The 16502-nt window shown below is 39.2% G+C and overlaps 2 protein-coding genes across 2 annotated transcripts; one reads left to right on the forward strand and one right to left on the reverse strand.

The window, feature by feature from the left end:
• Window positions 1-1437: 1437 nt before the first annotated feature.
• On the forward strand, window positions 1438-4182 carry LOC115804612 (very-long-chain (3R)-3-hydroxyacyl-CoA dehydratase-like). Its single transcript, XM_030765124.1, has 7 exons — window positions 1438-1441; window positions 2495-2605; window positions 2796-2923; window positions 3055-3167; window positions 3412-3518; window positions 3760-3891; window positions 4106-4182. Exons 1-7 carry the CDS (start codon window positions 1438-1440, stop codon window positions 4180-4182), a joined length of 672 nt encoding a protein of 223 aa, XP_030620984.1.
• Window positions 4183-6281: 2099 nt separating this feature from the next.
• On the reverse strand, window positions 6282-14545 carry LOC115804613 (helicase with zinc finger domain 2). Its single transcript, XM_030765125.1, has 12 exons — window positions 11493-14545; window positions 10200-10288; window positions 9685-9825; window positions 8920-9099; window positions 8492-8633; window positions 8157-8270; window positions 7831-8023; window positions 7537-7671; window positions 7094-7306; window positions 6800-6953; window positions 6517-6690; window positions 6282-6409 (listed from the first exon to the last, which is right to left on the reverse strand). Exons 1-12 carry the CDS (start codon window positions 14543-14545, stop codon window positions 6282-6284), a joined length of 4716 nt encoding a protein of 1571 aa, XP_030620985.1.
• Between the last annotated feature and the right edge of the window lie 1957 nt (window positions 14546-16502).

Here is a 16502-nt window from a genome sequence, read left to right on the forward strand (position 1 = left end):
AGAGTAACCTGGCTGTGTTTTCCCCTTTGACTCTCCCACTCATCTGTTTGTACTTACTTTTTTAACCCTTTTCATATAGTGGCTTCAATTTGATATAGTACACTAGGAATTGTTATATGACAGCTAAATTGAGTGACATTCACTCTCAGTTACCTGAAGTCTCTGGAGCGTATCACAATTTTTTTTAATGCACCTTGTGAGTGAGGAAGTGGATGGCGTATTGAAAGCACTGTTATCATACTTCACAAGCCTCATCTGCAGGCTCGATCTGAGCAGGGGTTGACCAGTGTCAGAGCTCCTGACAGAAATACATCCTCTTGTGTAATGTGACATGAACAATAATCTGTACAGTGGAGCCTGGCCATTCCTTATGGACTAAAAGCTATTGTTTCTGCCAATACAAATGAAAAGCTCATCTCTGGTTCACAGCCATGGCATTAAGGCTAACATCAGAACTCAGTTTACATTTTATGTGTACAAAATGGCAACAGACCTCAGTTTACTAAACTAAGTGTTTGAGGTGTTGAATGTAGGGGTATGCTCTTCTTAACACTGCATCAAGATTCAGTACCTCTTAATTCAGAATGGCCTAATTTTGTCCTTAAAAGGTCATTCAAAAGGCATTTCCCTGGCTTGTATACTGTGTAACTGATTACGTAGGAATGTTTGCAAAGCATCAAACACTCAAGATGTGTATTTGAACTAGGCTTATAAGGTTATGTGCCATTATACAGCTTTAACTAATTTCTGTTATTGTATTCATGGGCACCAATTTGACAAACCCAAAAAGAGAGGCAGCCTTGTTAATGCTCTCAAGCACTCGCTGACTGAGGATGAAAGGACAGCATTTTGATTCAGTTGGTGAGCGGTGAAACAGTGGAGATCTCACATATGTGTGAATATTTCTGTTTCTGATGCGCTTAGAGGGATGTTCATATACAGCTGCTTTCATGTATAACAACCATTCTTACAAAGATGTCCTATTTAAATAAATGTCTTTTAAAAGTACAGTGTGAACCACTGAGAACTTTATTAATGATGATGTATAGAATCGTGTCTAAATATCCAGTGCATAATTTGGAGAACATTCTGTAGAATATTCTGTCGTTTTATCAGAGGGCGCTAATGAAAATTTTAACTGGGCGGCTGAGGGTGGGTTTGACTCATTTTGAAGTGACTATGGAGTTTGCTTTGTCTCCCTAAAACACAAAAATGTCCATTAATTTCGCACATCCCGGTCAGTCTTGTCTAAGCAATTCGTTAAAATGTGTCCTAGAGAAGGGGGATGTACACAAGGGGGCGCGCACAAACGACTCAGCGTGCACAGTGAATCTGTTGGACGTTCTGCTTCCGCCTTGGTCTGAAAAAAGGAATAGCCTAAAATCAGTGTCTTTGGCAACGTTGCAATGGGGTTACTGTGTCCTGCTTCGTGAGAGGATGGGTATAGAACGTTACTTATAAAAAGAAAAAATCAGTTTTCATGCGAAAAGCGGGAAGAACATCCTATCGAGTGCACCGTAAAATGCTGGAATTTTTGAAGGCGTATTTACTCACTATTTGGTGAGTTTAAGTGCTTTAAACAGTTGTCCATGTTTGTGCTTATAAAGTACAGTAGTGGTCTATATTCCAGTAATTGTTTCTAGGTAGTCGCGCAAGCATGTTGAACTCAGTAGAGTCAGTGTTTCTTGTTTAATTGAAAAAATAGCGTACAAGCAAACACAGCAAACATACAATCACGAACAGGCATACTATTGGAAACTTTTCCGGGGATCATAATTTAGCAAAACAATTTTCATAAATAGCCCAGTTATGGTGAATATGTTGATGAATGTTAAATTGTTTCTGTTTTCTCCTATTATCATTAAATATTTATTACAGACCACACTGCCACGCCCCGAACCCTTTGTTTTTCCAGGTTTGATGTTGAACAGCCCTTTTATACCCTACAGATTGTGAGACAAATGCAGAGGGGGGTAATCTGAACAGACTGGCGGGGCAGAGTAATGCTTTATGACACTGACTGAATGAGATGGAGCCTCACTCTGAGGTAATTAAATTGGTAACACATTGAATTTCTGTATGAATTTCAGTGTGTGTTTATGCATGCTTCTTGTCATTCTCTTTAAACTTGAAACCAAATTGGTGTTTTGGAGTGGTTTATTATGTTATTTTTCCTTTTCAGGAGAACCATCTTGGTTTATGCACAACACATACACCAGTTATTCACAGGAATGGTTAGTAGCTTGTCAATTTTATGTGGTCCAATTTTAATGAGAATCAGTAGTTCGTATAATTACAGAATATGGTATTCTGATTTATGACTGATGCTTTCAGGGAATATCAAGCAAGCACCATCAGAAGGAGAGATCTTACAAAAAAGGGTCTTTTGCATTGATGCAAGAGTTCCAGCTGATGCATGAAAGATGATGTTAAGTTACATGTTAATTGTATGTAACCCTGGAAATTTATTAGATCAACTTTTTTTCTTCACCAGGACTATCAAGTTTGAGAAGAGCTTACCTATTTCTGTATAATCTGCTCCAGTCCCTGGGCTTCTTGTGGATTTTTAGCTACATGACCATTCAACTCATACTGTTTGGACAAGGTCAGACAGAATACTGTACTACATCACATGATATCAGACAAAGAGGAGTTAGACTGCATGTGGATGGAGTTTACTGGCCATATCTCACAATTACTCTTCATGATGAATTTGTGTAGTTGTAAAATTATTGATAATTATTGCCCTGATGGCAAATGGTAATTTTTTTTTCTTTTTCTTTTTCTTTTTTTAGATGCCCTGTATAGTGCATTTAGCTCCTGCGCTACAGTGCTGTATAACTGTCAGATTCTGTCAGTAGTGGAGGTCATTAATCCTATGCTGGGTTTGATCAGGACTCCAGTGTTCCCTGTCATGATACAGGTTTGACTCTACTGCTAATTTATAACCTGGTAACCTCACTTGGCTCCATGCATTTTTGTACTCTGAAAGGCAACTCTGTGTGGTTCAATTTTAATGAGAAGTAATACCCAATATATCCTAAATATTCACAGGTTGTAGGGAGGAATTTTATGCTGTTTGTTATCTTTGGGAGCCTGCCAGAGATACAAAACCAAGCTATAGTTTTCTTCGTCTTCTATCTGTGGAGTGCCATGGAGATCTTCAGGTAAGTGTAAGTGATACAAATATAAAGTAGGTGAAAGAAAAGGCATATTTGTGATCAAACTCAACATGACTATTGATGAAACCTTTATGTACTTTTTTTTTAAACCAATATCAATCTGATAGACAGCTATACATTTTGGTCCATATATTGCAGTATGGAATGTACAGGGAATTGTATTTGACTTTGAAACTTTATCTGGGTGAAGCCAGGGGGTCTGTCTAGTTACCTGTTGTCTCTATATCAGGTACCCCTTTTACATGCTGGCATGTGTTGGCATAGAATGGAAAGCACTGTCCTGGTGCAGGTACACTGTGTGGATGCTCCTGTACCCACTGGGCACAATAGCAGAGGGTGAGTGAGTCCATCAGACACAAGTTGCTCAACGTACAGAATTTAAACCATTAAAATGTTAAAATACATGCCTTACTGTCTGTTAGGTTTTAGTTCTTCATCAAAAATGAATCTTGCATTGAATAATCAACATTGCAGAAGCCAGAGTGAATGCGTCGAGTTGTGCTGTTGGGTGTGGGTAGTAATGTTGCTGTGCTGTTTGAAGTGTCATTGTTACTCTGTCTCCTGGTGTCCACATCAGCTGTTGCTGTGCTGCACTCATTGCCTGTCTTCGATGAGACGCGCCTGTTCAGCATCCCTCTCCCCAAAACTCTGGGCCTGTCCATCAGCTTCTCCTTCACCCTCCGACTTTACCTTGGTCTTCTCCTCTTTGGTAAGGCTGGCAGATAACACGGATAAATATACAAATGGACTGTAGAGTGCTTATTACAGAATGTGTAGTCAAAAACTTTTGGATTAATGTATGGAAAAGTACTTAGTTCCCTAGTTAGTACATGTAGATATACGGCATTACATAAATTAAAACATACACAGCATATAACTGACTCTTCATTATTGAGTGTGATGTGATATGTGATTTGTTGCAGGTCTTTTTACACACATATGGCACCTGATAAGACAGAGGAGAAGACATTTACGAACTGACAGAAGGAAAGACTCCTAAGATAGGATACAAACTAACAGACAGCAGTGATGTAAAATTCAGCATGTTTTTGCGTAAATGCAGCATATAATGTCTGTCTGTCAAGGTAAAACCTACAAAAGCTTGAGCACATGCCCACATAACTGTCTATGATTATCAGTGCTTACAAAAATACATTATAGAACTAGCTTAATTTTTAATGAAGGGTTAATGCAAACAAACTGCCTACTTAGATGTCTGTCCATGAAGTTGACATACAGTAGCAATTTCATGGGGCAAAACAACATAGAGTTTACAACCAGGTCTCCAGGGCCAAAGATGAGCAACCTGTCCATTATGTATCAAGCTGATCTTTTCTCAGTGATTTTACAGTTCATGTCCAGCCTCAGCACAGCTCTACAGTATCACTGTTTTCAGAGGAGAAAGGTTGAGTAATAGGGTGCACTCCAGTTGATTAAAATCGTGCCCTCTTTTGAGTACAGATTGAAAAGACCTGCATTGGTAAAAGGCCCCGTGTAAATCCAAGAAAAAAGACCAAGGAACCAGTGACAGGTGTACGAAGCCAGTGACTCAAACACCTAAAGGAATTGACGATTGAACCATCACTTAATCCTGCTGTAATTCCTCAAAGATGCATAATGTGTTTTTTTTATCTGTTCAGATTCCTCACCTCACCTGTATTTTCTGAGCAAGATTTAATCTACCATGAATACAAATGATTTTATCCTGGGTTTCCAGGTTTGTAACTCTTACACTATAGGAAACATAGCATGTTTTCATTATGACGAAAAGTTACAGATGAAACTATTTAACAGTTCAGTTTTTTACTTTTAACTGGCTTTTTCACAACAAAAATAACACAATGTAAATATTTAGAATAATTGCAGATAGATGTAGTTTCCTAGACAAAAAATTTGAAAAAAGTATTAAGTCGTGTCTGCAAACACATGCCAAAAAACACTTTGTATCCTCAAAAGCATACTCCAAACCCTGAAGTAGTGACAGAATACACTATCTAGACTCCTCACCCACTCCGATGGGACCACACCGTACCCAACACCTATCACCTCCGCTGGCTTCCTGTTTAATATCAAATGATGTTTATAGTTTTGCTGCAAAATATCTCCATAATCTCACACTGACACACTGCTCCAGACCCACAGATTCTCCCTGACACTGTCTGCCTCTTAGACTTATACTTCATTGTAATTAGTCACACAACCACAGTCAATAGAAGATGCTGTGTTCATTTTTGCCTTCTTCCTCCTGTAATTCTCTTACAGCCATTACTGAGTGATTTAAAACTAATTTTTTTCAGACAAGCATGTAACCATTAATTATCCGCCTGTCATCAGTATTATTTATGACTCTGTTCTAATAAATGTCTACTAGTCTATCCAAGGACATTCCCATCTCTTCTGGTGCTCCTCACTCTATCACTATTCACCTGCATCTGTGTCCTTGTTTTTCTTTTTCATATTTATAAAGCTATTCTGTGCTCCTTAAGTGTTCTTAGGTGTCTTAAGCATCACCTTGAAAGGCACCAGAAATGTACTGATATCTATGGTTAAGCTACCTAAATGCTCAGGTGATTGCCCACTGCAGAGAAACAAAGATAGGGAGTTGTGATAAGGGGTTGATCATAAATGTCTGAATTGTTTTGACAGCAGCAGTAGGAAATGAAAGAGAATTACAGGTGCCAGTGGCACTTGCATAGCCGTAGTTAAGCTTGTTTTTATTTATTTAATTATGCCCAGAGAGAACAGTTGCAAAATAAAGGAGTCCTTGTCAGAAAGATTAAATAATTTGTGATTTTAATTTAACTGACGTTAAATTCATAACAAACTCTTTCACTTAGCATTTTCTTCACTCAACTAGTTATATTTTATTCATCACATGCTTAATGTATGTACAACATATGTTAAACAATAGAGAGACCATTTGTATTGCTTTAAGGTACACATTAAAAAAAAACAAACAGTATTTTCCTTCACAATTGTATCATCTACTTATTCAATTCTTATTTTAGTCTTAAAGTAATTAGAGTCAACCAGTTTTTTACTGCTTGACATATTAGTGTGGGCTTATGGGTGACTCTGCATGGTCACAAACAACCATGTTTATTCTTGTTCTGTTATTGGGTTCTGGACCTGGATGTTCTTGGCAGGATCCACCACACAGTCGTGCTTCTCATAGTGTTTAAGGAGCTTTCCCCACAGCTCACTAAACCTCAGTAAGTGACGGTTACCTGTAGAAAAGGAGAGAGGAGTCAGTGTGCACATGCACAAAAAAAAAAAGAGCATCCTAACCTAGAATTAGTATTTCTGTATTTGTTTAGATGTTTGATTTGGTTACCTAGAATGCAAAGACCATCCTGTGCTCTTGTGATGGCCACGTTAACTTGGTTACGGTCTGTGATAAACCCTAGTCTCTTTCCCAACCAGCCTTTACTAGGGTTTAACTGAATTCCCAGCTCGTCCTGTGAGCAAGATCGCACTGTAGAGAGAATCACGTACGGCCACTCGCTCCCTACACACACAATCAGGTAATCAGTAATGTAAAGTTACTCACAGGCTGATACATCGCAGCCCCATAAGATAAAATTTATGTTGTGTATCATGGAGACAGAGGAACCCACCTTGACTTTTCATTATTGTGCATACATTGACATTCTCAATCCCCTCTGCTTTTAGTGTCTGATTAATCTTAGACACCTGTGCATTGTAGGGGGTCAGAATGGCAATGCTCTCAGGTGGCACTGAATGTTTGATTAATAGACCAGCTATACGAACCTGCAAACCAAAACTCAGAGTAAGGAATAGCAGTAAAAGAGACAGATTCACAAAAGAAACTGAGTGAAAATTAGAAATGGGGTGTTTCATTAAAAAACATGTCTGAAACTACCTTGTTACTTTTTTTGGGCACAACATACCGCTTGTTTTGCCTCCTCTGGGTTGGCTGTGGAGTTTTCATTTCCCTCAGTTGTAGAGACAATCAGACTGACCTCCTCCCCTTGGACGTGACCAAAAAGTATGGGTGTGGGATCCTTGTTTTGCTTAAGTAGGAGGCAAGGTCTCCTTCTTTTATGAGTCATCAGTTTGCCATCATAAAATTCCACTGAAGGGAATTCACAGATTCCCTCGTGCTAAGATGTATAATATAAATGATCAGTTATTCTGCAGCAATAAACTATGAAGAGAAACAAAAATCATGTCAGTACAAACATGGTAAAAAAACATCAACAACAACAACTAACAACCAAATGTCTTCAAAGAGCAATCAAACTTTAGAGTCTAGCGTGATCCTGTTTCAAGAGGGTGAGTGTGTGTGTGTGTGTGTGTGTGTGTGTGTCTGTGTTTCAGTTCCTTGGAATACCATTCTGTACTGTGTGTCCAGCATCAGGGCCTTGTCCATGTATCGTTCAAACAAAGACTCCTGCATCCCCAGCCTCTTCACAGGGGCACACTCCACAATTGGCCGGATCTGTTTGTGGTCACCAAGTAACACAATCTGAGAGGAGAGATTAGATTTCATTAATCTCTCCAAAAGGCAAATGAACTTTGTTAGGGAGCTTGGTCCAGACAACTCGAAATAGATGAAAAGACAACTAGGGCATGTTTTCTGCACAGTAATAGGAAACCAAAAAGTGTAATTTGTAAGAGCGTCCACCTTCTCAGGATTGTGTGAGACCAGTGGAATGAGGGCCTCTGGCTCTGTTGCCATGGCACACTCATCTATGAGGATCTGTCGAAAGTCCATGGTCTTGATAAAGGAAGGGTTCAAAGCTAAAGAGCAAGTGCACAGTATGACATTGTGTTTCCGCATCTCCTCCTCCCGAGCCTCTTTCAGCAGAGCTCTGTAGCTGCAGACATACCCAAACACAGAGTTTTCCATTTGTTTTCTGGTCTCTTTCGGGAAATCTGATTATAAATTAGCCACACAACAACCCGCATTACAGAGTAAAAGTATACTGCTTGGCCCATTGTTCTCCTTACCTCTCAATGTCACCATCATTGTATTCTTCTCCTTTAAACTTATTCTCAAAATCTTTTATTTTGTTGGAGAGGGAATTTTCCGGCTTCCGGATAAGATACATCAGAGTAATGGACCTGCAAGAGATTGGAGGTGGGGGGGGGGGCTGTCATATACACCAGCAATCATATACTGACCAATTTGTGATACTTCCTAAACTTTAAGCAGATCTCCTGATATCCAAATGACCTTATTTCCTCACATATATCAGCAACTTTGTCCCTTGACCAAACGTTTTATGACCCCCTCATTATCAGACTTCCTTTACCTATTTTAGAGATTTTAGTTATGTCCTCACCTAAGCTCTTTCTTTGGTTTGTCGCGGAAGGTCCTGCGACAGAGCTTCATATCACTGCCTGGGTAGGGGAACTCACGCATTTCCATCTGCTCACAGTAGACTCGCAAAGGCTTCAGGTCACCCTTCAGCTTCATCAACTGCTCTGAGACCACACAGAAATTAATGTGCTTTAACTGACCAAGAATATTACAGGAAGGAAACATATTCTTTTTTTATGGACACCAAGAACAGGATGCCTCAAAGCAACTCTTGTTTAAAAGTCTCGCTCAAAATTACAACAACAATGCCATATAATACACAATTTTACCTACAGACAATCTGTATCCAGGTCACATTTCATAGGTTTCGCACCTAGAATTCTGTCTACCCCTCTGTATCCTAGATTATGTACTAAATTCTTCTATTACACCAAAAGTAAATTAACTCACCAGCCACAATATCCACAGACTTATTAGAGGGCCCACAGTAAAGGATGCCACACTTCTTTGGTTTCTCCTTACTGGTTGTGTTTTGTCCCAGACCTCCCTCTTCTGATCTTAGATTTTCAAACAACCTATTCTTCAAGTAGAACTGATAAACCAAATGGACTCCAACTATGTTCCTGTTTGACAGACACAAACATCAGTGTTAATTTAACTCTGAGAGTGCTCATAATGTCCCAAAAGACAATATCGGAGTTAATTTTTTACTTGTGATTTCACAGTAGAGTTGTCGGTCAGTTTCCTTTGTTTTGAAGATTGATTTAAAAAAAAAAGTTGTGCTTACTTCACTAAACTTATAGTAAAATATATACAAATGTAATGCTCATCTAAAAAATGACTTCAGCACAGCATTTCTGTTCATGGTGAGAACAGTAAAAAATAAAAAGTGTCCCTGAGGAAATCAAATGCTGACGTTCAATGGCACTCTGCTGGGCCAGTGGACCACATCAATGGAAATTCCCTCCACAAACAAATCTTTGGATCTTTTTTGATCCAGAAGAGCATTAACACTCCCCCTTCCCCCCCAACACACACACACACACACACACACAAGCACAAACACAGAGAGGTCACAAGCATACAATCACACAAGGTTTGGGTCACCAAAACATTGCTGTCACTTAACAGAGCTACAGACTAAACAATTGCATGCCATGCTTTGAGAGTGCTGACTTTTTCATTGTAATAATTCAGCTGAGTATCATTAAAGAGTACCTGGTGGGCCTTGGATCAGTGTGAATGGATTCTTCAGTGCCTCCTCCACCGCTTCTTTCTGGCTCTTATTTAAGGTAAGCGGGCCCACGTTTTCATTCTGGACCTCATCCTCAACGAAATGTTCTGGATCCTTTTCATCTATTAATTAAACATGAAATAAATCTACTAAATGTCCTCTACTATTTAAAAATTTCAGAAAAATGAAAATGCAATGCTACTCAAAGCAAGTTGGTGGCAAGACTAATTCTCAACAAAAACATTACATTATATACAAATGACCATGGTTTGTCAAGTTACATTTATTCATTTTATCTTGTTGTTCTGGATAAATGGTCACAAGGAAAAGAGGATGATGATGGTTCAGCATTTTTATGGTCTATAGCTTTATACACTCTACTCGTGAACCAATAGAACCAGTAAAGTGCAAGACTGATATTGTACAGTTAGAGAGCCTCCATCACATAGATTGAATTTAAAATGTAATTTCTATTCCTATTTACAAGTAAACTCACCTGATTTAACAACATTCAATTCTCCAGTGGCAATACTCTTCACCAGGTGATTAGCTCGTTTCAAGTTGGCAACAGCTTGTTCTCTAAGTCTACAAAAAGTATATCATAGTGTGAGAGAAAGCAGCATACCACCAGTATTTACAACCATGTACATTGAAATAGGTATCAAAGGGCCTCATTCACCAATATCTTCCTAATTTTTTCTTAAATTTGCTCTTCAGAAAGCTCCTAAGAAAAAGTCTACGTCAGATTCATGACGTAGAACCGCAGAACTGTTCGCATCTTTGTTCTTATAATGATGAATTGTCCACTTAAATTGAAAGCGCGTGCCAGTTGTTCCTAATTAGCATAGGTAAACGTCCCGCCAAATCCCCATAAAATGGCCTGAGACTGCAGCGCTGTGTGCACGCACAGAAATCTATGGAAGCCCGCTTTGGCCATATTAGGAAAGAGAAAGTTTGCTTAATTCCGACTTTATTTCGCGGAATTCCGACTTTATTTCTCACAATTCCGACTTTTTTCTCGATATTTCCACTTTTTCCCCCTCGCAATTCTGACAACATTTCTCGTAATTCTGTGTTCTTTTCTAACAACCAACAAGTAGCTTGAGCCATCACTTCTGCAAGGCGTGTACAGTAGCAGACAGGAGCGAAGGCGACAAAGGCGGCGTCTGCTCTGTCCAGGTATTTTAATATTTATCCATATGTATAAATGTGAAATTGACTGATTCTCACACAGCTGCTTTACAACCTCTCTGGTTTCAGATGGGATAATCCATAAGTAATGTATGTAAAACTACTGTTCACTTACCTCCATCAACTGTTATATTCTCATATTGCTCTTTTTGTTCATTGTACAAAAATATGAATAAATATGCACTACATTCTGGACTGTTACATGAAGTGTTAGTGTAGAGTTTATTTTTATTTTAAAAGACCATAATGCTTTGTAAAATAATGAAAATAATTATTTAAAAATATTATAAATGATAAAAACATTATTGTAATTTAAATCCTACAATATTACACCACTGTAGAGTTGAAGAAAATGCAATAAACAATTATTTGCACAAACGTCAGCACTCAAATGTGCATAAGTGTGCTCTTGAGTGTGCGTAGATTCTGTTCTTACCTAAGAAAAAATCCCAAATAAGAAAACATCGGTGAACATCAGAAAACTGCATAAGGTCTTAAGAACAAATTTCTTTTTAAGAACGGTTGGCGAATGAGGCCCAATGATTTGCCTGTGATTTCTCTCTGAGTTTAGTTTCCTAGTGGATGAGACAGTACTCACAAATAAGGAATCTTTTTGGGAATAACCTCAACTGTAAACACTGTATCCTTCTTGAAAATCATGCTTGGGATGTACTCCATGGGTCTCTGACAGATTTTAAATTTGATGTGCATAAGGTTAGGGGACTTTTTGGCATCCTCATCCATCTTCTCTTTTTTAGGTTTAATAGTTACACCATGGGCAACCCATGTGAAGGGCACTGAATCCTGCAGGTCAGAGTTCTCCAACCCTCTCTCATCTGTGCTGTCTTCACTCTCTTGCTCCATGTTCTGATCCCTTAACCTGATGCAGAGAAAACACTTCATCAGGTCAAATTCCAGGGACCACTGTTTTTTCAATGTCTGCGTGATCTTGAAGGAGCCCTTAAGATTGCCTTTATTTGTCCATTCTATCCTCACATCTTCCAAAATGATGCTGTTGTTTTCCTCAACAGCATTGTGAGCTGTGTCCATTTGACAGAGCTGACGCCAGATCATCTGGTACTCTCTGCAATCATGATAATATTTCTTTGTAGGCTGTGGTACTGCTTCAGAAAAGCATTTCGTTGGATTTCTTGTGTGCTCCAAGCAGACTTCAAACTCTGGACTGATGTTGAGTAGTTGCACAGATAATTGTCCGAGGTGGCCCTCAGCACTCAGCTGCACTTCCAGGACATCTCCAACTTTCAGCTTTGGTTTTAGCTCTTTAAAATGCTCCTGCTGAATATCTTTCAACTCCTTAACATTTTTCTTTGTACATGCTTTCATGTCCTCAAGGCATTTTTCAATTTCATACCAATCGTTTTTTTCAGTCGCAGATATCATCTGCTTCCATGTGTCAGTGGAGACGAAGGTTACATTTTTGCTGGACCATTTAGGGATCACAGTCTTCCCAGAAACTTTAAAGGAGTATATTCTTCTTTTCCAGCAGAGGGTCACCGAATGCTCTTCATCATTGTAATGAGGCTGCTCAGCAAGTTTCAAGTGTCTGTACATAATGGAAAGCTCCCGTGAGACAGATTTCTGTGGAAATGAGATCTTGAAATCATGCCTGTTAGGATAAATTTTGTCAACCACAGCGAGCTTGGTCAGGATCCCATGTTTAATGCCGGTAGTCAAATTCCACACCTGTAAATTATACTCATTTACTCGATCAAACTGCTCCATACCAGATTCACAGAACTGATTGATCTCACTTTGTTTATAGCCATCCTCCTCACTTTTTTTTTCACAGAGCACCAAGTGTAAGAGCCTTTGCAGGATCAAATCGAGGTAACGTCTCATAGGGGAGGAAGCCCAAGTGTACGAATCAAGCTGTAAACTGTAGTGCCCTAATTTAGAAACAGGTGTGGAGCAAGACCTCAAAATGACAGCTTTCCCCTGGATGTGCTGAAATTCTTTTGACATTAGCCACAGTGTGGGATGGATCTCATCTGATGCAATCAGCTTCATTAAGGTGTAATGATCTCTGGAACGTGCACAGGACTCCATTCTCTCAAGCACAGTTGTGGAGATAACGAAGGGCATGTGAGCATGTTTTTTATCATCCTGTTTATCGTTCTTCCTCTCCTCAGACTCATCATAGAGATGAGATAGGCGAATAGACAGGGGTATAAGGGCACTGTGTCTCTCTTTGAATTGCTGCAGCTGCTCGGGGTCAGGCTGGCTTTGACATCTCAGGGGAGTTAAGTCTCTAGTGAGGTCTGATGAGATGAGATACTCAGCTACTGCACTGTTGTAAAAATTCATGAGCTCCTCTACCATGCAATGGGATCTACTCTGTCTAATCTGCTGTCCAGCACCCCATTTACCATCCAGCCTGCTCCTCCTGTGAATCTCAGAAAAACGGTAGGCTACAACTAGGCACTCTTCCACAGTAGAGAACTTCAGAGGCCTCTCACTGTTCAGACAATATTCCTGAATGACCATGTCTGCCTCCTCTAAGGACATTCGTTTGTCTGACCTGATAAGGGACAAAGTGAACCTTTTACTTATCATCATATTGTTTTTCTTTTCAATGATTGTCAGCAACGATATGGCATTGCGATCCTTTCCTGGGAGCAAGCTTAAGTGATTAGAACTCAGATCTCTTGAAAACATGTAGGCTGGTTCTGACTTTGGTCGATAAAATGTTTCTCCACGCTGTCGAGCAAACTTGTCCTCCTCACTGTCTTTGGTAACATAGCTTGCCACATCTGTGATGTGAATAGCAATCTCATAGGTTCCCCCCATATCTGTCACGCTAATGGCGTCATCCAAGTCTTCTGCCTCTGGGGGGTCAATTGTGAATGTGATATATTTGCGCAAATCATCTCTTTTTACATCATCTTGCTTAGGTTGTTCTGCTTTATATGATGGAGGCTCATCTGTAAGGTCATACTCAAAATCTAGCCATTCATGTGATGTTTCAATGTCAGATGTGAATACTTTAGTTACCACTCCCAGAGGATAATGACAATGTTGTTTCCATTTCAAAATCTTGACTGCTAGTAACTGATTGTTCCTAATCTCTTCAAATTCCTTTTGTATCCATCGTCCATGCTCCTCTTCCCTCACCTCAATTCTGTCAGGCTCTGTCTGAATGGTGCGGATTCTGGGCATGCATTTGTTAATAGGTGTCACAATCTGTGGACTTTGTCCCACCATCTTGCAAAGGAACATACTGTGTCGCTCATCTCTCTTGATCACTCCTACAACTTTCCCACTTAATATGTCCTTTTTCAAAGGACATTCTTCATCCTGAAAGATCTCTATACAGACTTCATCTCCAGGAAATGATCTACCCATATTTTGTCTTCCTCTGACACTGATGTGGAATGCTGGATCACTGAGGGGCTTGGCGTATGCGAGATCAAAGCTTTGCATAACAAGTTTACAGTGTTTGAACTTTTGTGGATTTGTGTCCAGCAGGTGTTGTAGCTGTCCTTGACTGAGGTCCTGGTCGAATTCAAACTCCCATGTGGAGGGTCGGTTTACAGGCTTTACTCTTTTGAGGATGAGATTTGAGAGACTCTTTGAGATGTTGTCGTCAGAGTCACTTTCCTCTGAAGAGCCCTCTAATTCAGAGTTCTTCATGTTTCCCTGATCTGAATACCTTCCTAAGAACATATAACATATACACATCAATTCAATAATAATTCAGTAATTTTCATGCTAACAGGGCAATCATCTACACATGCTTTTGTTCTCAAGCCTGAATATCCTTTCTGTAAGAGACATGAAATGTGTTAAATGTGTTTAAGAACAACAAAACGATAATCTTGAGCCAAAAATTGTCTCTGTGTGTGTGTGTGTGTGTGTGTGTGTGCGCGTCCGTGCTTGTGCTTGTGCTTGCGCTTGTGAGTGTGAATGTATGCTTGTCCTTATGAATTAACAGGAAAACACATCCTGTCAGCTCAGGCCATTCTTGTTTTCTATCAGCATATCTGTTGTTCTGTGTTGGAGATTCATATCACTCCTGCAAATGAGCAAGAATGGCAAGATCTGTGAATCTGTGTTTAAAAGGGACTAAAAGTTAGCATTATTTATATGATGAAATGCAGGGGTGGACAGTAACGAAGTACATTTACTTAAGTACTGTACTTAAGTACGTATCTGTACTTTACTTGAGTATCAATTTTTCTGGAAACTTATGGCTTTTACTCCACGACATTTGAAAGACAAATATTGTACTTTTGACTGCATTACAATTCTATGAAGGTTCTCGTTACTCAGTACCTTGAAGCATAGCTTTGAAGTCAGCGAATTTTCTTTGATAGGCCATATTGTGTTCGTCACAGGAGAAAAACCAATCACAATAAAGTACTCCTACGCTGTCAATTAAGTTCAAAGTCCGTGCTGCATTGGATTTTTATGGATTTGCCCACCAAATTGTCGTATTTGGACATGTACGTCTCAACTGATTTTCAAGCTAACTGGTTCCTGTACACGTTCACGCGCTGTGGTCGCTTAACTTTTTTTGAGGTGGGTGTGATGAGAAACTGCTCACTTACACAATTAAATCATGTTCGCCGCCGTAGATATGAGGTGCGACTTGAAATCTCGAGTAATATGTTTGTGAATGTGTGACGAATCTGGTGACAGAAGCAGACCACAACTGCTGCTGTAGACACAGTGCGTGAACGCGTACGGGTACCAGTTAGTTTGAAAACCAGTTGGGACATAACACCGGGTCCTGTCTGAATCCACTGCTGACGCATACTAATAGGTAGCGAAAATGCCGAGTTAACGTTACTGATTAAAATCTTTTCAGAAATATACGTAAAAACTATCACTAAATGTTCCATGGTCAGTTTCTCATTTCCGCTTTCTTAAATACTGAACTTTTATACTTGCTTAATCATGATGATGATGATGCTGAAAAAGATAATAATAATAATAATAATAAAAAACTATAACTGTTTCTGATTTACAGAACAAACACACACACACACACTGCCAGAGCATTGTCAGGACACTGCCATGCTGTTTTGTGGCAGTGGGGCCAGGAGGTGTGCTGGGGTCTTAAATAAAAAAATAAAAACGACAATGGCTGTCCTTTTGTCGATTCAGCTGTGTTTCTATAGGCTTTGTAGCATATTCCACATGCTTTTTATTTTACAGGTACTACAAAGTCAGTGCATTCAGTAGGTTGTTTCAGAGTCATTAGGTTCTGTAAATGCATTGTGGCAACAATACGACAATGCGTTGACATTAAAAAGAAAATGTACTTTTGAATAATTAAGTATTTTTAAAAGCAAGAACTCCAGTACTTTAACTCAAGTAAAAATTTGACTCAACAGCTTTCACTTGTATTGGACTAATATTTGACCAGGAGTATCTATACTTTGACTCAAGTAATGGAGTTGTGTACTTTGTTCACCTCTGATCAAATGTAAGACTGTTTTTCTGGTATTCAGGTGTGTTACCTGTTGTCTATCATTAATATAAGAGGGTAACAGAGAGAAGAATACTATGATGTTTAAAAGAAGGAAACAGATACCAGTAGGAGGTTTACAATGACAATAAGATTTTCTTTCTGCTACATGTGTGT

The sequence above is a fragment of the Chanos chanos genome, chromosome 2 (assembly GCF_902362185.1).
Source record: "Chanos chanos chromosome 2, fChaCha1.1, whole genome shotgun sequence".
Classification (NCBI taxonomy): domain Eukaryota; kingdom Metazoa; phylum Chordata; class Actinopteri; order Gonorynchiformes; family Chanidae; genus Chanos; species Chanos chanos.